At 32.8% G+C, this 18945-nt stretch overlaps 1 protein-coding gene across 3 annotated transcripts; it reads right to left on the bottom strand.

Moving 5' to 3' along the window:
- Window positions 1-7806: 7806 nt before the first annotated feature.
- Window positions 7807-11129, bottom strand: LOC145609695 (tubulin beta-6 chain-like). 3 transcript variants are annotated; one of them, XM_081665152.1, is made up of 4 exons: window positions 11051-11129; window positions 9493-9902; window positions 8930-9199; window positions 7807-8837 (listed from the first exon to the last, which is right to left on the bottom strand). In XM_081665152.1, exons 2-4 carry the CDS (start codon window positions 9884-9886, stop codon window positions 8164-8166), a joined length of 1338 nt encoding a protein of 445 aa, XP_081521278.1. In that variant the 5' UTR covers window positions 9887-9902; window positions 11051-11129; the 3' UTR covers window positions 7807-8163. The 3 variants fall into 3 exon arrangements, with proteins under 3 accessions (XP_081521278.1, XP_081521279.1, XP_081521277.1); XM_081665153.1 differs by having other exon boundaries at window positions 9493-9891; window positions 11051-11125; XM_081665151.1 differs by lacking the exon at window positions 11051-11129 and having other exon boundaries at window positions 9493-9958.
- Window positions 11130-18945: the final 7816 nt, after the last annotated feature.

Raw genomic sequence — 18945 nt, 5'->3', positions numbered from 1 at the left:
ACATAGCCACATATTAAGACAGATGAGGCATCAACTGTGGGTTAAAATGGTGACATCTATAAATTGAATTGGAGCATATAAACTAGTAAAGTTTGTTGGATGTGGGTCGGATGATGAATTTTATGGTGGGGTGTGCAACTAAAACAGAATAAGCGACTATACATTGAATCCCACAAACATGTCTGCGAGTACCAAATTTATATCATCATTATTTTTACCTTTTTTTCGTCTTTATTACAAGTGTTTTTTTTTTTTTTTTTTTTTTTTTTTTTTTTTTTTTTTTTTTTTCACTTCACTACATAGTAGTACATTCTTGAATATATCCTAGAACCCATAATTTCACAATTAAATTCATTGCACTTTATGCCTTTTTCCTCCCATCCCTACCCTTTTGCAGTAGACTTTTTGGGTATGGACGTATGGTAATTTGGAATTGTGATGTGCTTTGGAATTTTTGGTATTACGGTATTACCGACTTATGTTAGATGTTTGTCTATAAATCCATATTAAAAAAATTAAATTGAAAAAAATGAAATATAATATATTATTCAGTGCATTATTTTTTTTTTGACAAGAAAGTACATTGATTTATATATGCTTGATTTTGTCATAATTATAATTATAAATATAATTAATATTAAAATAAATAAAGAATATATTAAAATACTTAGGGTCTGTTCATATTTACTTAAATTCAGTTCAGTTCAGTTCAGTCCAACTCCAATCAGTTCAGTTCAGCTCCAATCAGTTCAGTTCAGCTCAACTCTTGATTTCCTTCTCTCATAAATTATTCATTTCAGCTCAATTCAGTTCAGTTCAGCTCCAATCAGTTCAGTTCAGTTTAGCTCCAATCAGTTCAGTTCAATTCAGTTTAGCTCAGTTCAGTAAATGTGAACAAGCCTGTATTTATAATTTTAGGTATAGTACCCGTAGGGGAAAAAAAAAGGTATGGCATGCATACATATCACCTAGCCTTATGTTAAGTGTCGTAAAATATATGATCAAAAGAAATTACTACGTATTAGAAAATGTCAATATTGTACAATGACTTTCACTTCAATGAATGATAAAATTACTCCGTTAATCAAATGTCAATATAAAGTCTTTGAACCACTAACCTCAAGAGTCTTATCCATAACCATGCACTTATATCACTTCGCTCCACATTAATTTACAAAGATTAAAAAATCTATTCAATCATTAACACCGCATATAAATTTAATAGCTTTAGTTGTCTACCACATGCCAATTGTAGGTTGTAGGACAGGCTACGGAGCAAGCAAGGGATTAACAAATACAATACTCATTCATTCCATTAAGATCGCCTCATATTCTTTTTCCTCAACGTGTGTCTTAAATAATATATAAACTAAGAATGTCAACTATTTTACTCTCAATACAAACGGTACATGCATTATTTTTATTTTCATCAAATTTTCTCTCATCAACTTTACTCAATCAAAACTTTAAAAAGTACGTAATCATACTTTAACACGACAAATCTTAAAGAACAGAAGGTGCAACACTAAAATATAAAGATGATGTTATTGAAAAATATATCCTAAACATGCCAGCACACTACAAGAGGATGACTAATTATATATGTGTAGAATTATAGTTCATATATTATTTAATTGATAGGGTCATCTTTTTTACTTCAACTTTTTCTAATGGAAACTAATTGCATAAATGCAAACAGTTAGTAAGTTTGACGGTCTATAACAGAATAGACTGATACCATATAGTAGAATAATGTTGTAATTGTTGTTAGTTCTACCATAACATGACACCAATTGGTCAAATTAGAGGCTAACAACCTCAAGGAAAAAAAGGCTTCAATTTCACACCTCAATTTCAAACGTAACTTCTTGTTTTGAAGGCCATAAGGCCATAAGTATAACATAAGAATATATATACGGAGTATATTTTTTTTCCTTTTGGAATTGGTAAATGAAATATTATTTTAATCATGCAAGATATTTTATGACCACCAAATCCACCAAACTCTTGAGCTAATATTCAAGGGTTGGCATAAGTCATCAAGATTACTTAGACAATTAACGTACAATTACAACAACACAATTGTTGAACGTGTGTGTTTGGTGCTTTTAAACTTTTTTTTTTTTTTTTTTTTTTTTTTAAAAAAAAGGAATAAGATACTGATGAAGAGAATTAGGAACGTCATTTCATAAGATTGTTGCTTCCAAAGAATATAGGTGGATAAATTTAAGCCTTATTTTAATAAGTATGTAGTATTTTTTTATGAGACGGGTTGAGTTTAGTTTTTTTTTTTTTTTTTTTTCGTGGAAATATCACAAATTATTTTACATTGATTATTAGAGAATTTTAGATGATTTGATACAACACAATATGAAAAAATGAATTAGAATCTCTAATGACAACACAAATGACCTCATTCATCAATCTTAGTTCATTATGCCGGTATGTGGTATAATAGGAAGTATAATGCTAATAATATGTTATCCTCATGACAAAAAGAAAACAAAAGCATTGATCTTTGGGTATCTAATATATCTTGTGGAATCAATACTCGTATAAAATACACAAGCATATATTCCATACTATAAAATTTAATATCAATGCTTTGATTCTTATTAAAAGAGAAGATAATAACTATGCTAAACAATGTCACACACTCACACCATATAAGTAGTCCATTGCTAAAATGAACATATTTTCCGACATGAATGAATTTTGTCAGTATTATCGCAATAATAATAATAAGAAAACAGAATACTTTTTTAATCAAACAACCAATCATACAAAAATATGTTAATTTCTTACAAAAAAGTAAAATATATAAAAATTTCATCATTTGTAAAATAATAAATTCAAAAAATAAACAAATATTTGTGGTCAAGAAATCACAAACATATGGTCCAATAAAATACAATAGGCCCATGATGTTCACAGTTTTAACATTACATATTTGCAGTAAAGAGTCATGTCAAAAAGATGGTATGCAAATACCACTAGGAAAATATGTCAATCTACATCGATTCTTTATCAATGTGGACCATTTTAATTTTTGGTATTTCAACATTTTGTAATTTACCAACTTTTTTTGGTGAAAACAATGTAATTACAATTCTTGTGAAAGGATTGTTTTGTTGTGATCAAGCCTAGCTACTCATGAGTCATGACTTACTTGGTCGGCATATATAGTTGATGTATCATTTTCCTCTTCTTTCTTTCTTCTCCTTTCTTGTTTTTACTTCTCCTTTTTAAGAAAAAAAATTTGACAATAGGCATGTATCATATGCGGAGTATTTATCATTACAAATGCAGATCTTCTTAACTATGTTTACTATATGTAATTTCAAATTTTAGGATGATTTGTTAAGACATTTGACGTTTATGTATAGAATTGGCTAAGAAGCCTAAAATATCTAACGCGTCACTGATAACTTGCATGCACCAAGGTGACATAGTTGTGCAAATGCCAATAATCAGTTACTCACCAATGAATGCCAATAGAAATTTAAACTTAAGAATTCAATTCTTAATCCACCAAAATAACGATTTATCTTCTAGTCTCTATCAGATTTTGGACCGATGCACAACCCTATGCACTATGAAGAGTTAAGTCAATATATCATTAGGGGATATGAGACCTTAATAAAAACTCAAAAGGATGTTTAATTGTATGGGAACATGTAATGTGTACCCACTACCTAAACAAGGTTGTTCGATTGGTTGGTTGGTGTATAAAGATTAAGCTACGTACGTTAATAATATAATATAAACAAAATTATCATGAAATGCTATTTATCTTCAATTTTAATGTGCCAGTCTTTAGTTCAAACTCTACTGATCTCTAAAAAAAAAAGCTTGCCTCTTCTATCATTACTCACTAAAACAAAACCGAAGATCTATATAAGATGCCAATTAAATACTAAGTACGATATTATACCCAAGACATAAGGCACGATGTTATACCCAAGACATAAGATCAGATCTCGTTCTCAATTGTTTACATCACCTGACAAGATAATCTTCACACTAGTATACTACCATAGTGCATATTTCTACTACCACTAGGTTCATTAACAAACACTTTGGGCCATTAAAAAAATGAGGTCGTCTACTTACTGATGGCACAAAATCAGTAGCTAACAAAACTGAGGCTTTGAATAATATGATTTCCCAATGTACTGGGCCTAAGTGAACTACTTGTGAAGGCCGAAATATTGAGCCTACATAAAATCATCGAAGTGCATTCCTATAATCCCTAGATAATTTGCATTACGAATATTTTTCTCGTTTTCTTTTGTTCTTCAAATTTTGATAGTGCATGCGTGTCAATACACATTTTTTACTCACTCATTTTTCATAATAACGGATATTTTTTGACTTTTATCATTATTTATACGCGCACTTTGACTATAGCTTTGTGTAAAGTTTTAAATGTTAATTCGTACTACGTAAATCATAATTCCAAAATTTTTATTAAAAGAGAAGACACATAGCTCTAATAATTTCCCAGGCTAAGCTCGCGTGCCGGATGCGCTGTGAGAGCCGCCTTAAAGTACAATTTCTATCGAGCGGCGGGTTGAATACGTTGCAGACAATTTAAATAAGCGACGGGGTATTGTATGTGGCAGAGTGACCTTGCTGCCACGATCCACTGAGATTCGGCCTTATGTCGCTCCGATTTGTCTCTCCCTCCTCCCCCTCCCCTATTCCCTAAAACACCTATATTTTGGAAGCGAGGTTATCGGTGCATCTTATATGCTAAAAATGCTAAAACAGTAACTATGGGATAAAGACAATTCACAAAGCCTAATTGTTGCGATGTTGGATGGTGCAAGAGGGCGTGTGGCATGTGCACAAGACATTTGCACCCAAGGACAAGGCATACTTGGAGATATTTTTGTCATTTGAGGGTATGTCGACTTTGCCATAAGACATGATGATTAAGGATGAATGAGATTGTTTCGGCATTATGTATGACTCCCAAGGCCCTTTGGGAACCCACGGAAGTACTTGGATGCATGATATTGCCAGCTGAAAACATTATATACGAAAGTCAAATATGAAAATTATAATACACGATGTTGGAGCAATTTAGGAGGTGTCTAGACTCGGTATCGAAAATTTGCGGAACACTATAGGATGCATCTCGGGGTCATATAATATAGCTTTGACCCATATATGGCCATTAATCGGCTATGTAAAGGCTCCGTGAAAGCTTATAGCCAATAAAAGAAGCGCGTACGAAAACGGGTAAATTGGATGCTTAAAGGCAAATTGGATGGTAGCACCCACCCAATTGGACTCCCAGAGGATAGAGACCATGGTAAACATCTCGGCAATTTTTATTTTCAGCCCTAAAAATGTCAAAAATTTCCAAAATTGAAGGCTATTATTAAAGCTTTTGAGCAATTTTGGAGGTTTCAGGGCCTGATGTCAAAAAGTCTTAAGGTACTAAAGGATAATACCCGAGGTCATATAATGCCATTTGGAACCATATATAATCATCATATGTTGTCATAAATGTCCGTGGTAGGCTTGATTTTATGAAATCGGTGCAAGTTGTAAACGGGTAAATTAATTGTTTAAATTTAAATTGGATGATTTTACCCACCCAAATGGACTCCCAGGATATGTTAGTGTCCATGGTAAGCATCTCGACAATGTTTATTTTCGGGTCAAAAAAATTGGACATTTGTCCAAATACACGATTTTGGATCAATTTTTGACATTTTTGCAAAAAATGAACTGATTGCGTGGGATGACTCATGGGTCATATAAGGTGTTTTAAAACCATAAGACACCGATAAAAATGTCTATAAAGTACCAAGAATGAATTTTGACTCTATTTTCACATTCATGAAATTTTGAAATATAATGATGTCATACAAGTGTAATAATGTGATGTGAGTTGACTATAATGATGTCACAAGAAAAAGATGATATTAAAAATGTATATTGAAGTGATGTAACTTAACTATAATGATGTCATGTGAATTTAATGATGTCATAAAAGTTTTATTATGTCATATAAGTGATGTCATATAACCATAATAGTGATGTGATTTAACAATAGTAATGGAAAATAACACATGGTAAAAGTATTGGGTAGAACCGTAGAATTATGGACTCACGTGAGTCCAATCATAAAACTGAAAAATATCTAATTCCTGATGAAAATTAACTTATTTCTAACTAGAATGATTTTATTCCTGACTAAAAATATCTAATTCCTAATGAAATTAACTTATTCATGACTAGAATGATTTTATTCCTGACTAAAAATATCTAATTCCTGAAGAAAATTAACTTATTCCTGACTACCAAAATCTTATTTATGATAAAAAAAAAATTAAATTACTTAATATTTTATTACTAATCACTGAGAATATTTGATTACCCACGAAACAAAGAAATGTCTAATTACCCATCAAGTAAGATCCATGTCAGTGATTGAACAAGGACCAAATCAAGTACCACAAGCAGCACCAAAGAGAAGCGACGCAACAAAATATCCTTAGAGGTAGGAATTCGGGTCTTTCATTGATGGGTTGTTCGGGTTTGAATTCGGGTTGCTGGGTTTTGTTGATGAGGCCATGAAACGACGGGGGCGAAGGTGGTAGTGGTGGCCGAGACGGTGGAGATCGGCGGAGACAACGATGAAATAGGTGGGGGATGGGTATGTGGGGGATGGGTATGTGCATTATAATCCGGACTCACGTGAAACAGTCTCATGCAAAACCTTCTAACACATGATATAATATAATGATTGATTTAACAATAGTAATTATGGATAATAGTAGCTAGGAGTGGACTAATCACATTTGTATTGATTGATATGATGTGATGGGTTGATTGATAGATTTGAACAAATTATTCATGTTTGTAATGTAAGTATCATATCTTATCTCATGTAAACAAAAAATTACCTCATTCCATCATCACCAGCAACACGAACTCACGAGCGGAATCTTTCACATTTTTCTTCATTTCTTCACCGGGCTTGGACCAAAATAAGGGTCAATCACCACAGTTTCGATCTCGATCCCAAACCTAGAAAAAAGCACAATAAGGGACTAAGGGTTACATTGGATGTAAAAAGTGTCAAAAACTCATCCCCTTCTTATTCCCAACCTTTTCCTCTATCTTCTATACTGTTTCTACTAATCTATATTTATACTTTATTTAATATTTAAAAACACAAACCATCATTTTCATCATGCCACATGTACACTTTATTTTTCACCAATGACACATGTTACCTCACCTTTTCATTAATTTATCCCCTTTCTCATATTAAAAAAAAAATTAAAAAAAAGCATTAGCTTTAATTGAATATATGTATGAAAGTTATTTGATTCACTTTCTTCTAACTTAATATCTTATACAACAACATTCAATTGTCACCCTTTCTTCTATATAAACTATTCATTTTCCAATTAAAACATAGTATAAAATAAAAATTTATATACCTATATACATACCGTGCATTACACGGACCAGAAGGCTAGTTTTCTTATATTTTCAATACCCTTTTCCCGTATTTTCGCCCACTAGAATTATAATTCCAACAATTTGTGAATTGGTTAACTACGAGTATGGTAATTACATTTAGTTCAATGATTTGACTTTCATGCGATTTACATATTCTACTTTGACTCTTCGTATAATATATATTTTCACAATAACAATTTATAGAAGATAAGCGTTAGCCAATAAAAATGGCAGAATTGAACAAACAGTTTTTGTTGTAATTGCAGTTGAAAAAAAAAAATAAATAAATAAAATTGGAAGTGGCAACTAAACGGAGCCAAATACATTAACCATTCAGCATTATTATTAGATCTTGACTCAAATTCACGCAAAAATTAAAACAAAAAAGAGAAGGAATGCAAAATTACAATCCAAAATATGACAACCAATTGGTTGTATAAAGCAGATAAAATCCCAGAAAGTAAATTGGGCATAGCAACATCAAACCATGATTAATAATAATAATATCAAATATGACTACATACCAATCTTAACGCTAGAAGATATAACATGACCAAATACTATGCACCAGGCCCACCCCCAATCTCTCTACCACTCTCCCCTCCTTATACACACAAATCATCCACGGTTAAACACTCTCGACATTTATGACGAATTTAATAAACCTCTTCTTCCTCACATGTGATCTAGCTCTTCCTCCTCATCCTCGTACTCTTCCTCATCAGCGGTAGCATCCTGGTATTGTTGGTATTCAGAGACGAGATCGTTCATGTTGCTCTCTGCCTCGGTGAACTCCATCTCATCCATACCTTCTCCGGTGTACCAATGCAAGAAAGCCTTCCTCCTGAACATAGCTGTGAACTGCTCACTGACCCTCCTGAACATCTCTTGAATGGAGGTTGAGTTTCCGATGAAAGTTGAGGCCATGCTCAAACCACGAGGTGGGATGTCACAAACACTGGACTTCACATTGTTAGGAATCCACTCAACAAAGTAAGATGAGTTCTTGTTCTGAACATTGATCATCTGTTCATCCACCTCCTTTGTAGACATATTACCACGGAACATGGCTGAGGCGGTGAGGTATCGCCCATGCCTGGGATCAGCAGCACACATCATGTTCTTGGAATCCCACATTTGCTGGGTGAGCTCAGGGACAGTAAGGGCACGGTACTGCTGAGAGCCACGTGAGGTCAAGGGGGCAAACCCAACCATGAAGAAATGGAGACGGGGGAAGGGAATCAAGTTCACAGCAAGCTTGCGAAGGTCAGAGTTCAATTGACCAGGGAAACGAAGACAGCAAGTGACACCACTCATGGTGGCTGAGATCAAGTGGTTAAGATCACCAACTGCATCCAAATAAGAAGGATTGATTAGATAGACAGAATTTTAATTTAAAGCACAGAAAGTGGGGAAATAGGTGCAACATGATTATACTCACAGCTGGGTGTAGTGAGCTTGAGAGTCCTGAAGCAAATATCGTAAAGTGCTTCATTGTCCAACACCATACACTCATCTGCATTCTCAACAAGTTGGTGAACAGAGAGAGTAGCGTTGTATGGCTCAACCACTGTGTCTGAAACCTTTGGTGATGGGAAAACAGAGAAGGTGAGCATCATCCTGTCAGGGTACTCCTCCCTAATCTTTGAGATCAACAAGGTACCCATACCAGAACCCGTTCCTCCACCCAAAGAGTGGCACACCTGAAATCCTGCATTAAAAGAAATGTTGTTAATCACAACCTCAAATCACAACCTTAGAGCATAAAACAGCGGTCAAATGAACTTTTGATCAGCTTGTAGGCCTTGCACTACACAATTTGAACCAACGATTGGGGAGCCCCTTTTTAAAGTAGATTAAGAATGAATTTCTCTTATTTCATAAGCCATGAGATTCAAGTGAAAACAAGCAAATCTAGTGAAACCATTCTATACTAGTCAAGCACAAAAATACTAAATTTTGCAAGTGATAAACTCATACAGAAAAATAAAGAGAAGTTGGTACCTTGAAGGCAGTCGCAGTTCTCAGCTTCCTTTCTCACAACATCAAGAACAGAGTCAATAAGCTCAGCACCCTCTGTGTAATGACCCTTAGCCCAGTTGTTACCAGCACCAGATTGTCCAAAGACAAAGTTGTCGGGGCGGAAGATTTGGCCGTATGGACCAGTCCTAACAGCATCCATGGTACCTGGCTCAAGATCCATCAACACGGCACGGGGAACAAATCTTCCACATGAAGCCTCATTGTAGTAGACATTGACACGCTCCAATTGCAGGTCAGATGTACCAACATACCTTCCAGTGGGGTCAATGCCATGCTCATCACACACTACTTCCCAAAATTTAGACCCAATCTGGTTACCACATTGACCACCCTGAATGTGAAGGATTTCTCTCATTTTTCCTAAATTAAAACTTGGATCATTAAAACTTGGATTAGTTAAAGTTCCGACCATCCTGAAAGCAAATTAATGTAAGCCCATACTAATCACAATAGTAAGCGATAATAACAATAAATAAATCAATCATGTCTCTTCAACCACTATATAGCTATATTGAGTAATCTGCTGAAGATAACACTAACACAGATAACAAGTTAGGTAAGTCAATATAACATATAATCCAAAACTAATCTCCCTGTGATCATAGCATCACACCGACACACACTATACAGACACTTACAAACAATGCTCACTAAAACATAAGCTAATACTCAGTCAACGTATTTAAAAGCAGAAAAAAGACTACCAAATAATCATAGAATTAGCACTCAGAAAGCATCATATAACGACAATACGAATATACGATTTTCATATCATAACGAAACCCACTCAATCCATGGATCTAAGTGAACATATATCAGCATATTTCTAATTGAAATTACAAACTCCTCGGGTTTAAGTATACGAAGCCATACATCATCAAAATCACACAACTTCAACAGTAATCAAAACACTAAAATCTACATTGCTACGCTAATTGCAAGTTCGAAGCTGAGTCATATTAACCATTCAGTTCAACAATATCAAAATGATTGATTCACAAAAACTAACCTAGCAACACAGTTTTCAGAATTCGAAACACCATCACAACACAATTTCTGCTCAAACTACTTAGATCGAATCAAATCATACACTACTAACCAACAGATCTATGCTACAACTTAAACAACAGTCATTATTCACCATTTTAAGCAAAATGAACTCAAATCAGACAACTAAACCCTAAATTTCGAACAAAACTAGAAATTAAAACTTCAAATCACAAATCATCACAAAATGTAACGAAATCATAATCAAATTCAAAAATCAAACCACAATAACACAAAATTGAAATCAAAACCAAACATTCAAAATTATTAGAACCAGATTAATAAACAAAATCAAAACGCTACTTCATAATTCATCAACAAATCCATTAATCAAAACCGCAACAACAAAACCAAAAAAATTCAAAAACAAAGATCTCATCAAATTCGAAGCAGATTCAGAAACTAAACCACAAATTCAACAAAAATTCATCAAAAATCATGAAAAACACAAATGAATAATGTAGATTGATACCTGTAGTTGAATATGAAACTGAAGAGTCCGAGGAGAGAGAAAGAGTGAAGGAGTGAGGAGTGAGGACTGAGGAGAGAGAGAGAGTGAGAAAAAGAAAAATCCAACTCCCATCTAATGGCTTATAAATGAAAGAGGATTAAATCGGACGGCTGTAATTATTTCCCTCCTTTTTAATCAATCACCGATCGGATGCCGTTGGATGTAAATAAATGGACGGTTGTGATGGAGTTTTAGGTTGCTGGTTATTTTCAGTGTAATTTTGAAATTATTTGGGTTAGAATTTAAAATTTTGAATGGACGAATACACCCTTGAAGAGTATTGCTATTTTCGGAGGTTGATTAGGGGTATATGCGTAAATTCAGGGGTTTTACCGTCGGTTACTCGAAGGTGTTTTCCACGCTCTCATGGTGTCATTTAAGAATTCTTCTCTAATCAAACTGCTTACCCATTAATAATAGAGGTCTGCAGGAGTTTTCACAAAATATTAATTCATTAGCAATAATTTACTGATTACCGATAATTAATTAAAAAATAATTTACACTTAAATCGTACAGAGTATGAATTAAAAATAATTTACAGTTAGATTCTGTTATGATTGACTAAATTGAGTTAAATAGAACTGAATTGAACTTATTGGAGTTTAACTTAGGGCCTGTTCATATTTACTTAATTCCAGTTCAGTTCAGTTCAGTTCAGCTCCAATCAGTTCAGTTCAGTTCAGCTCTGTTGAAGAATAAACCTCTCAAGTGTCACCACATGTAAGTGTCCCACATTGGTTGAAGAAGAGAGACTTAAACACTTTATAAGGCTAAGGGGCTACTCCTCCTATTGCCATATGGTTTTGGAATGGAACCTCCTTGGACTTGTGAAGTGGACTCTCTCTCTTAGTTTGCGGGTGCGGCCCAGGCCCGCGTTTATCAAGCTCCAATCAGTTCAGTTCAGTTTAGCTCCTAATTTCCCTCTCTCATAAAATGTTCAGTTCCCTTCCAATAAGGGCCTGAAATTAATATAAGAACTGAATTGAACTTTTTGGAGCTGAACTGAAAATAATTTAAAGATAACAGACCCTATAATCATATGGAGTAGTATAAATTAAAAATAATTTATACTTAAATAGTACTCCGTATTCCATATGATTATCGAAGTTGAGTAACATGTAAAATTTTATATGTTGATGAAAACTCCCATCTTAATATGAAGTTGTAACAGTTGAAATTTTATATGTTACTGAAAACTCTACATTGAGGACATTATTAATATACAGTAGTATTTTTAAATGCATCCGTAGTTCTGTATTTGACTGACTTGACTCCTTGGTTCGGTTTATTAAGTAAAATCCATCTCAAATTGAAAATATATTTGCAATTATTTAGAAATAGAGGGAGTATGTTAAGGAGCATAAGCAAAAGGTACACCATCGGTGTAAAAGGACCAAACTAGTGTCTTACCAAATACGGAGTAATACAAACAAGTAAAACAAAGCTGCAAAAATAAGAAATAAAGTAGAAGGTAGCATATGATAAAAGGGATGCCTTGGTAGAGTATAGAAGGCTTCACCATTAGTCATTCATTGTTGATTGTTTACGAAAGGATTGTTATACTTCGCATGTTTGGAGTTAAAAGAAAGATTTAAACAAGTTTTAAAGATAAGTGTTAATTGCCTAGTAACAACAATATGCTAATTTCTGGTACTAGTAACGTTGCAGAACTCATGTGATTTCAAATTTGTAAACTTACATAGGTTTAAGATGTTACAGCTTTCTTTGGCAAACCTCTTTAAGGAACCAATATTTCATACGCCGTAAATAATGATGGAACATCCAAATACGGACTCTATGGAATACTCAGTATATTTATGAAGCATCAAATTTTTGGTTTTAAGGGTTAAGACAATGCGACAAGTACGACAAGTAAATTCGTGTGGAAGGACTAGTTGATGGTAGCCCATGCATCGATCCTTAGGTCCCCCTAAGAAGCGATTGGATAGGTTGGAAAATGAAGGATAAAATCCAATAAGCAAGTGTTGCATTGCAGGTTGCAACCACATGAGATATACGGCTGGACACATGCATGTTTGTTACTTGCACATGCCTCTGCTCCTATTCTTTCTTAATTCTACTGACAACTGACTATTGCTTCGTCCTGTCTATAATTTTAACACAAAATTATGATGAGATAACCCCAAATATATTACTGTACTGTTGATGAATGCACCACAACTCGATCAAATGCTACTCGTATGTATTTTGTATGGTACCGTTCCAATCCAAACCTTTTAGCTTGCCCTAATTTCTTTTCAATTTAACCCATACAAAATTCCAAATCTCAAGCATATACGAAATACATAGAATTGGGCATGGGTCGGGTTGGCACGTGAGTTGGGACATTCATGGACTCCGATAATAAAAAATCAGCACGACACATTTGACCAGTTATAAGCATGACCTGCTTAAGCATGAGACATACTAACACGACACATTTGCTTACAAGACATGACTTATTTCAAGTTGTCCACCTCTAATTGTACATAGAGCTGTCGTAAAAAGACGAAACCAACAGAGGGACTAGGGTAGCAGGGTCATATTACTAACATTAACTCTAGTTAATATTTGACTTTGGTATATAGTTAACTTGCTACTTTGCTAGTAGAGAGCAGTAGGCTAGATTTGGATATCTAAAAATGACATTGTGAGATTGTGACCTTTGCTTAGGTTCCAAATTTAAGCTTCCTTCTTCTGTCTATTTCCTACCTAATCTGGTAGTATAGTAACCAACACTCTCTAATAACATGATTAATTAATCAGAAAAGGGTCTAATGATTTGATTAAGAAATTAATTATGGGTAAGAAAGGAGGTGTTCTTTATTTGTCACTTATGATAATTGATATCCTGTCTACAATGTTCAATGTTGCATAGCTAACTATTGACTTATCAACCACAAAGAGGAGAGAAGTGCTAGAGTGTGGATTTCATATTTGGATTATGTGTATCATTTAAGGGAATTCACTCAATTTATTTAGTTTATTTAACTTTGTTTTTCCCCCTGTCAATCAAATGATCAATTATAAGTTTAACTAAGGTCCTGTTCTTTAGAGCTGCTATACTTTGCTTTATCCTGTTCTGCTGAAACTTAGGCCTTGTTTGGCAAGTGGTTGTTGGCGGTTGGCTGTTAGCTGGTTTACTTGGCTTGTTTGACCAGCTGGCATGTTTGGCTATTTATAATGGCTTTTGAATTTGACTGTTTAAGCTAAGTGTTTGGTAATTAAATTAATTGTTGGTTGTTGGTTGTTTGTTAGATAATTTGTGGGCCAAAAAGCTAAAAGCCAACAAAAAAAGCTACTCAAAGCAGCTTTTTCATTTTGGCTTAAAAGCTAGCTTTTTCACTGGCTAAAAAGCCAATTACCAAACACATTTTTTGGCTGTTTGACCACATAAAAAAGCCAAAAGTTAGCCAAAAAGCCACCAAAAAGCCATTTACCAAACATGGCCTTAATCTGCTCTATCCTACTTTGCTCTGCTAAAATTTGCTTTACTCTGCTTCTGCTCTACTGAAATCTGCTCTGCTTTGCTTTGTCCTGCTCTGCTCTGCTTTGGCCAAAAGCTCAAAAGAACAGGGCCTAATATAAGGCTTTGTTTTCTTAAGTTTAATTCTTTTTTTTTTCGTTAGGAAAAATATTTACACTTGTACCTATATATATATATATATATATATATATATATATATATATATATATATATATATATATATATATATATATATATATATATATATATATTAAGTTACTTGTACCTTTTACTGAACATAACTTATTTGATTTCTAGCATAAACAATTTTTTTAACAATTTTTTTTTTTCAATATGCGAAGAACTCCTTCTCCTATCATATGAGAAAAGATGAACTACAAGTATTATTATTATTAATTTTTTTTTTCTTCAAATTATATGCAAGATGGATATAATGTTATCACCTTGAAAGTAATATGTCAACATTAGAATAAAAAACATGTCACCTAGCATCACAAAAATTACTAGTATTATATGCCCATATTCCTAGATTGTTAAGAGTCAACATCAAGCCAGGGCTGATAAAAAAACCGTGTTAGATCGAAAAAAATTGATGAAATTGCTATATACTCACTCAATTTTATTTTATTTTTTGTTTGCACCATGAACCCACAGTTTGTGAGAGCTTATTCAATTAAATGGAGCAAAAAATAAAGGGCAAAGGGAGTATATATATTTTTTAAAAATTTTGGTTCAATCAACATATAGGAGAGCTTGTAGTTTGAACTTTTAAGTCTTGTAACTGGATTGGAAACAAAATGTAAATGAATAAGACTCAATATAACAGGTTTTTAACCAAAAAGCCCTTCCCAATTCTAGTCTTCTAGACTACACAAACCATATGTTTTTAGACTACCCAAATCACATTTTTATTGGGCTAGGACATGAGATGGGTCATTGACGATCAATTTTATATGCAACATATTCACTTTATCGGGATGAAATTTCAATTATCTTTGATTATCTGGAAAAATTATCGCTTATTATCCATATCCTAAATAAAATTTTGTTATTACCTCTATTTCAAGTCTATTCTATGCGATTATTTTCGTCTGAACTTATCTAAACTAAACTTATTATACTTTGTATACAAAAATTGCTAAATTTGTGAGCATGTTAAAAAAAATACTCCGTACATCAAATGGATGAAAAAAGTCCATATAAGTCGAACAATACAAGACCTTAAATGAAGCAATGTAAGAGAATATAATTTGTCTCTAAAGTCTAAATGTGACAAGGTTGTCTAGTCTACCTCAATTAGAGAGGGAGTCAATAATACAAATCCTAAGCAATAATTAAGGAGGGCCCAAATTAACTAGCCATTTATTAAGTTAATCCGAGGACCAAAACTAGACATGTAGCCTTTTAACTATTGCGAGGTCCACTATGAAAGGGAATTCAACAAACAGCTTGGTTTCACCAAAAAAAAAAAAAAAAAAAACAAACAGCTTGGTGGTTTGTAGGCCATACTACTAAGACCAAGATCTAAACATTGCAACCAAATTGATTTTTTTACTTAATTGCTAATTAAGTCCACAGTTTTCTTGTAACTTTAGTTAATTGAAGGGGTAATGAGAAGGTGGAGGAGTGATAAATCTATAAGGGCCCGCCTGGATTGAGTGTAATGGGGCGGAATAATTTAAGGAGTAACTTTTATGGGCTAAAATTGTATGCCTGGATTGGGCTCAAAAATTAGGCCCGATTTTTTTCCCCTCAAATAAAGGGTAATGTTTTACTCTGGCCCCCCCTAGAGTAATGAATCTCAGGTTAAGGCCTTGCCTGGATTGAGAGGAGCTGTTAGGGGGTAATGATTAGGAGGGAAATTATAAGGATGGACTAATTTAAGGAGGTAACAATTAAGAGGGACTAATTTGAAGCAAGTTTGGTAAAAGGTAACTTATTACAGGATATAAGTGTTCTTACGTTTGGTATTATTAATTTATATAGAGCACTATTGCTATGCTTCCATTCAAACCATCATTTTTTTATTTTGAACAATTTTTTTTTTTTTTTTAACAAATCAAACCGTCAAATATCATATACAACAAGCATGAAATTAATTCCTAAGATTATGAAGCAATTCAGTTACAACATGAAAAAATCATTAAATCAAATTAACCCAATAAAATTATGAAACCAAATTTTTTTTTTAAGAAAATCATGAAATAAAAGTCATTTTTTTTTAAAAAAAAAAAGAAAATAAAATAAAATTCTGATTAACAAACATGAAATTAATCCCAACCGTTCTCAAAAAAAAAAAAAAAAAATCCCAACCCTTTTCAATCTCGCATACTGTAAAACTTGCATTTTTTTTCATCAACAAATAAATAATCACTAAAAAACTTAATTTTTTTTAAATGGATCACAAAAATCGTATAATGCAGCAATACAATCATGATTTTTACTAGCAATTGAATAATATAGGTACTACTAAGTTCTGAGAAACAATTATTCAATCAAAAAAAAATCTGCAAAACAAAAATCAAAAAAAAAAAAAAAAAAAAAGCACTAAAATTTGCAATGAATTGATAAACGTAAATTATTACCCAATCTAATAATGAAATAAGCAAATATTGCATGCTCACTTCATGAATGGAGATCTGCAATTACAAGAGGTCGAAGAGGAGAGGAGAGAGGATGAAGCAAATATTGCATGCTCACTTCATAAATTAGACAAGATTTCATTATTGAGTAATTATGTCATTGATTTTTGACACAAAGTCCATAATTCCTTTAATTATTGTACATGAGTTTCAACTTTATATCCATATTATAGTAAAAAGGCCATACATTTCAACATGTATAAAACATTTATAATACGACGTATCTTGTTAGTAATTCTAATTACGTAGTATTTATAATTATTAGGACACTCCGTCATAATTCATTATCATTTGGTTTGGAGTTTTGCATCTAACAAATTGCACTTCAAAGGAAATTACAAATCCTCAAAAAAATTTCATTAATTCAATATACACTTTTGTTTGGGTGATAAGTATGGTTTTGTATTGTGGTTATGTGAAGCTCTTGTTGTGAGTGGGCATATATAATATCATGTCCAAGCTAAGGATTTACTAATCATTTTCACAAAGAGGTGTGGTTAGTGGGTTCAAACCATGGTCATATAATCAACTGAATTTTATGATAAGAAATTTGAAAGAGCTAGGTAACCAACATCATTCTCTATTTTTTGGGAACTACTTATCATTTAAAACTTATTTCTTGTAAATGCCAACCAAATATATCTACTCCGTACTATGTTGTACAAAAAGCAATGAATGAACTACGAGTAGTATTTTTCGTTCAAAAAAAAAAAAACTACGAGTAGTATTTTTGTCTAGTATAAGAAGTTGGTTTATTAGAGTCAACCCAAACATTATACTACAGTATATATACTACCTCCGTTTTTTATTATGTACAATAAAGGGGTATTATTTGTGTGATATAATTTTTTTTTTGTTATACATAATAAGCAATCGAGGTAGTATATATTTTTTTTGGTTAAGAAATTATGTGCTTAGTAGAAAAAAAAAACTATACTAATTTTTTATTTTTAAAAAAAAAACACACACGAAGGAAGCAAAATTTTGAAGACCCAACTAAAATGACTCATAAAAGAGTATTGGGCTTTGGTACATCGAATTTTATACTTTAGGGTTGAACAAAACTTTAAACCTACCAAATTCTGTTAATTTCATAAATTGAATTGCTGGGCTTTATATCACAAATTAAAAGAATAGTGAATTTATAGGTGGGCTTAGCCCACAGGATGAGCAAACTTCCAAACCAACCACAATAAACAGTTAAACACTACTCCTTAGTCCTTAGGTTGAAAATTTGTTCATATCTGAATGAGAAACATTCAAACATATGTATAGAAGATTGATAAAGAATATTTCTTGACATATAATTTACAATTTTACTCAATAAGATATTGATTTTTTTCAAAGAAAAATGTTTTATTTTACTCGTAACAGCTTTGATCATTGACTAGATCTCGTTTTCTTTGGGTTTTGGGTTTCGGTTAGGGTTCCAAGCTTGTAAGTTCGAATTATCTAGGTTTTGGGGTTCGATTGTTGGTTTGTTCTTGTTGATTTAGATTCATGATTTAAATATTTTTTAGTTGGGCATGTTCTATCGAATTTTTGCTCGAATATTGCTGCAATTTTTACTTCGAATATTGCTGCCATATATTGCTTCAAATTCTGCTGTAATTTTTTGCTTTGAATTTTTTCGAATTTTGTATAAAATTTTTTGGGTTGTGGTCAATTTTTGGTGTTCAATTTGTGTTTTTTAATTCATTTTGTTCAATTTGTTCTTGAGTTGTTG

This window comes from Chenopodium album, chromosome 23 (genome assembly GCF_948465745.1).
Source record: "Chenopodium album chromosome 23, dcCheAlbu1.1, whole genome shotgun sequence".
NCBI lineage: Eukaryota > Viridiplantae > Streptophyta > Magnoliopsida > Caryophyllales > Amaranthaceae > Chenopodium > Chenopodium album.
This window is presented reverse-complemented; position numbering and strand designations above follow the sequence as displayed.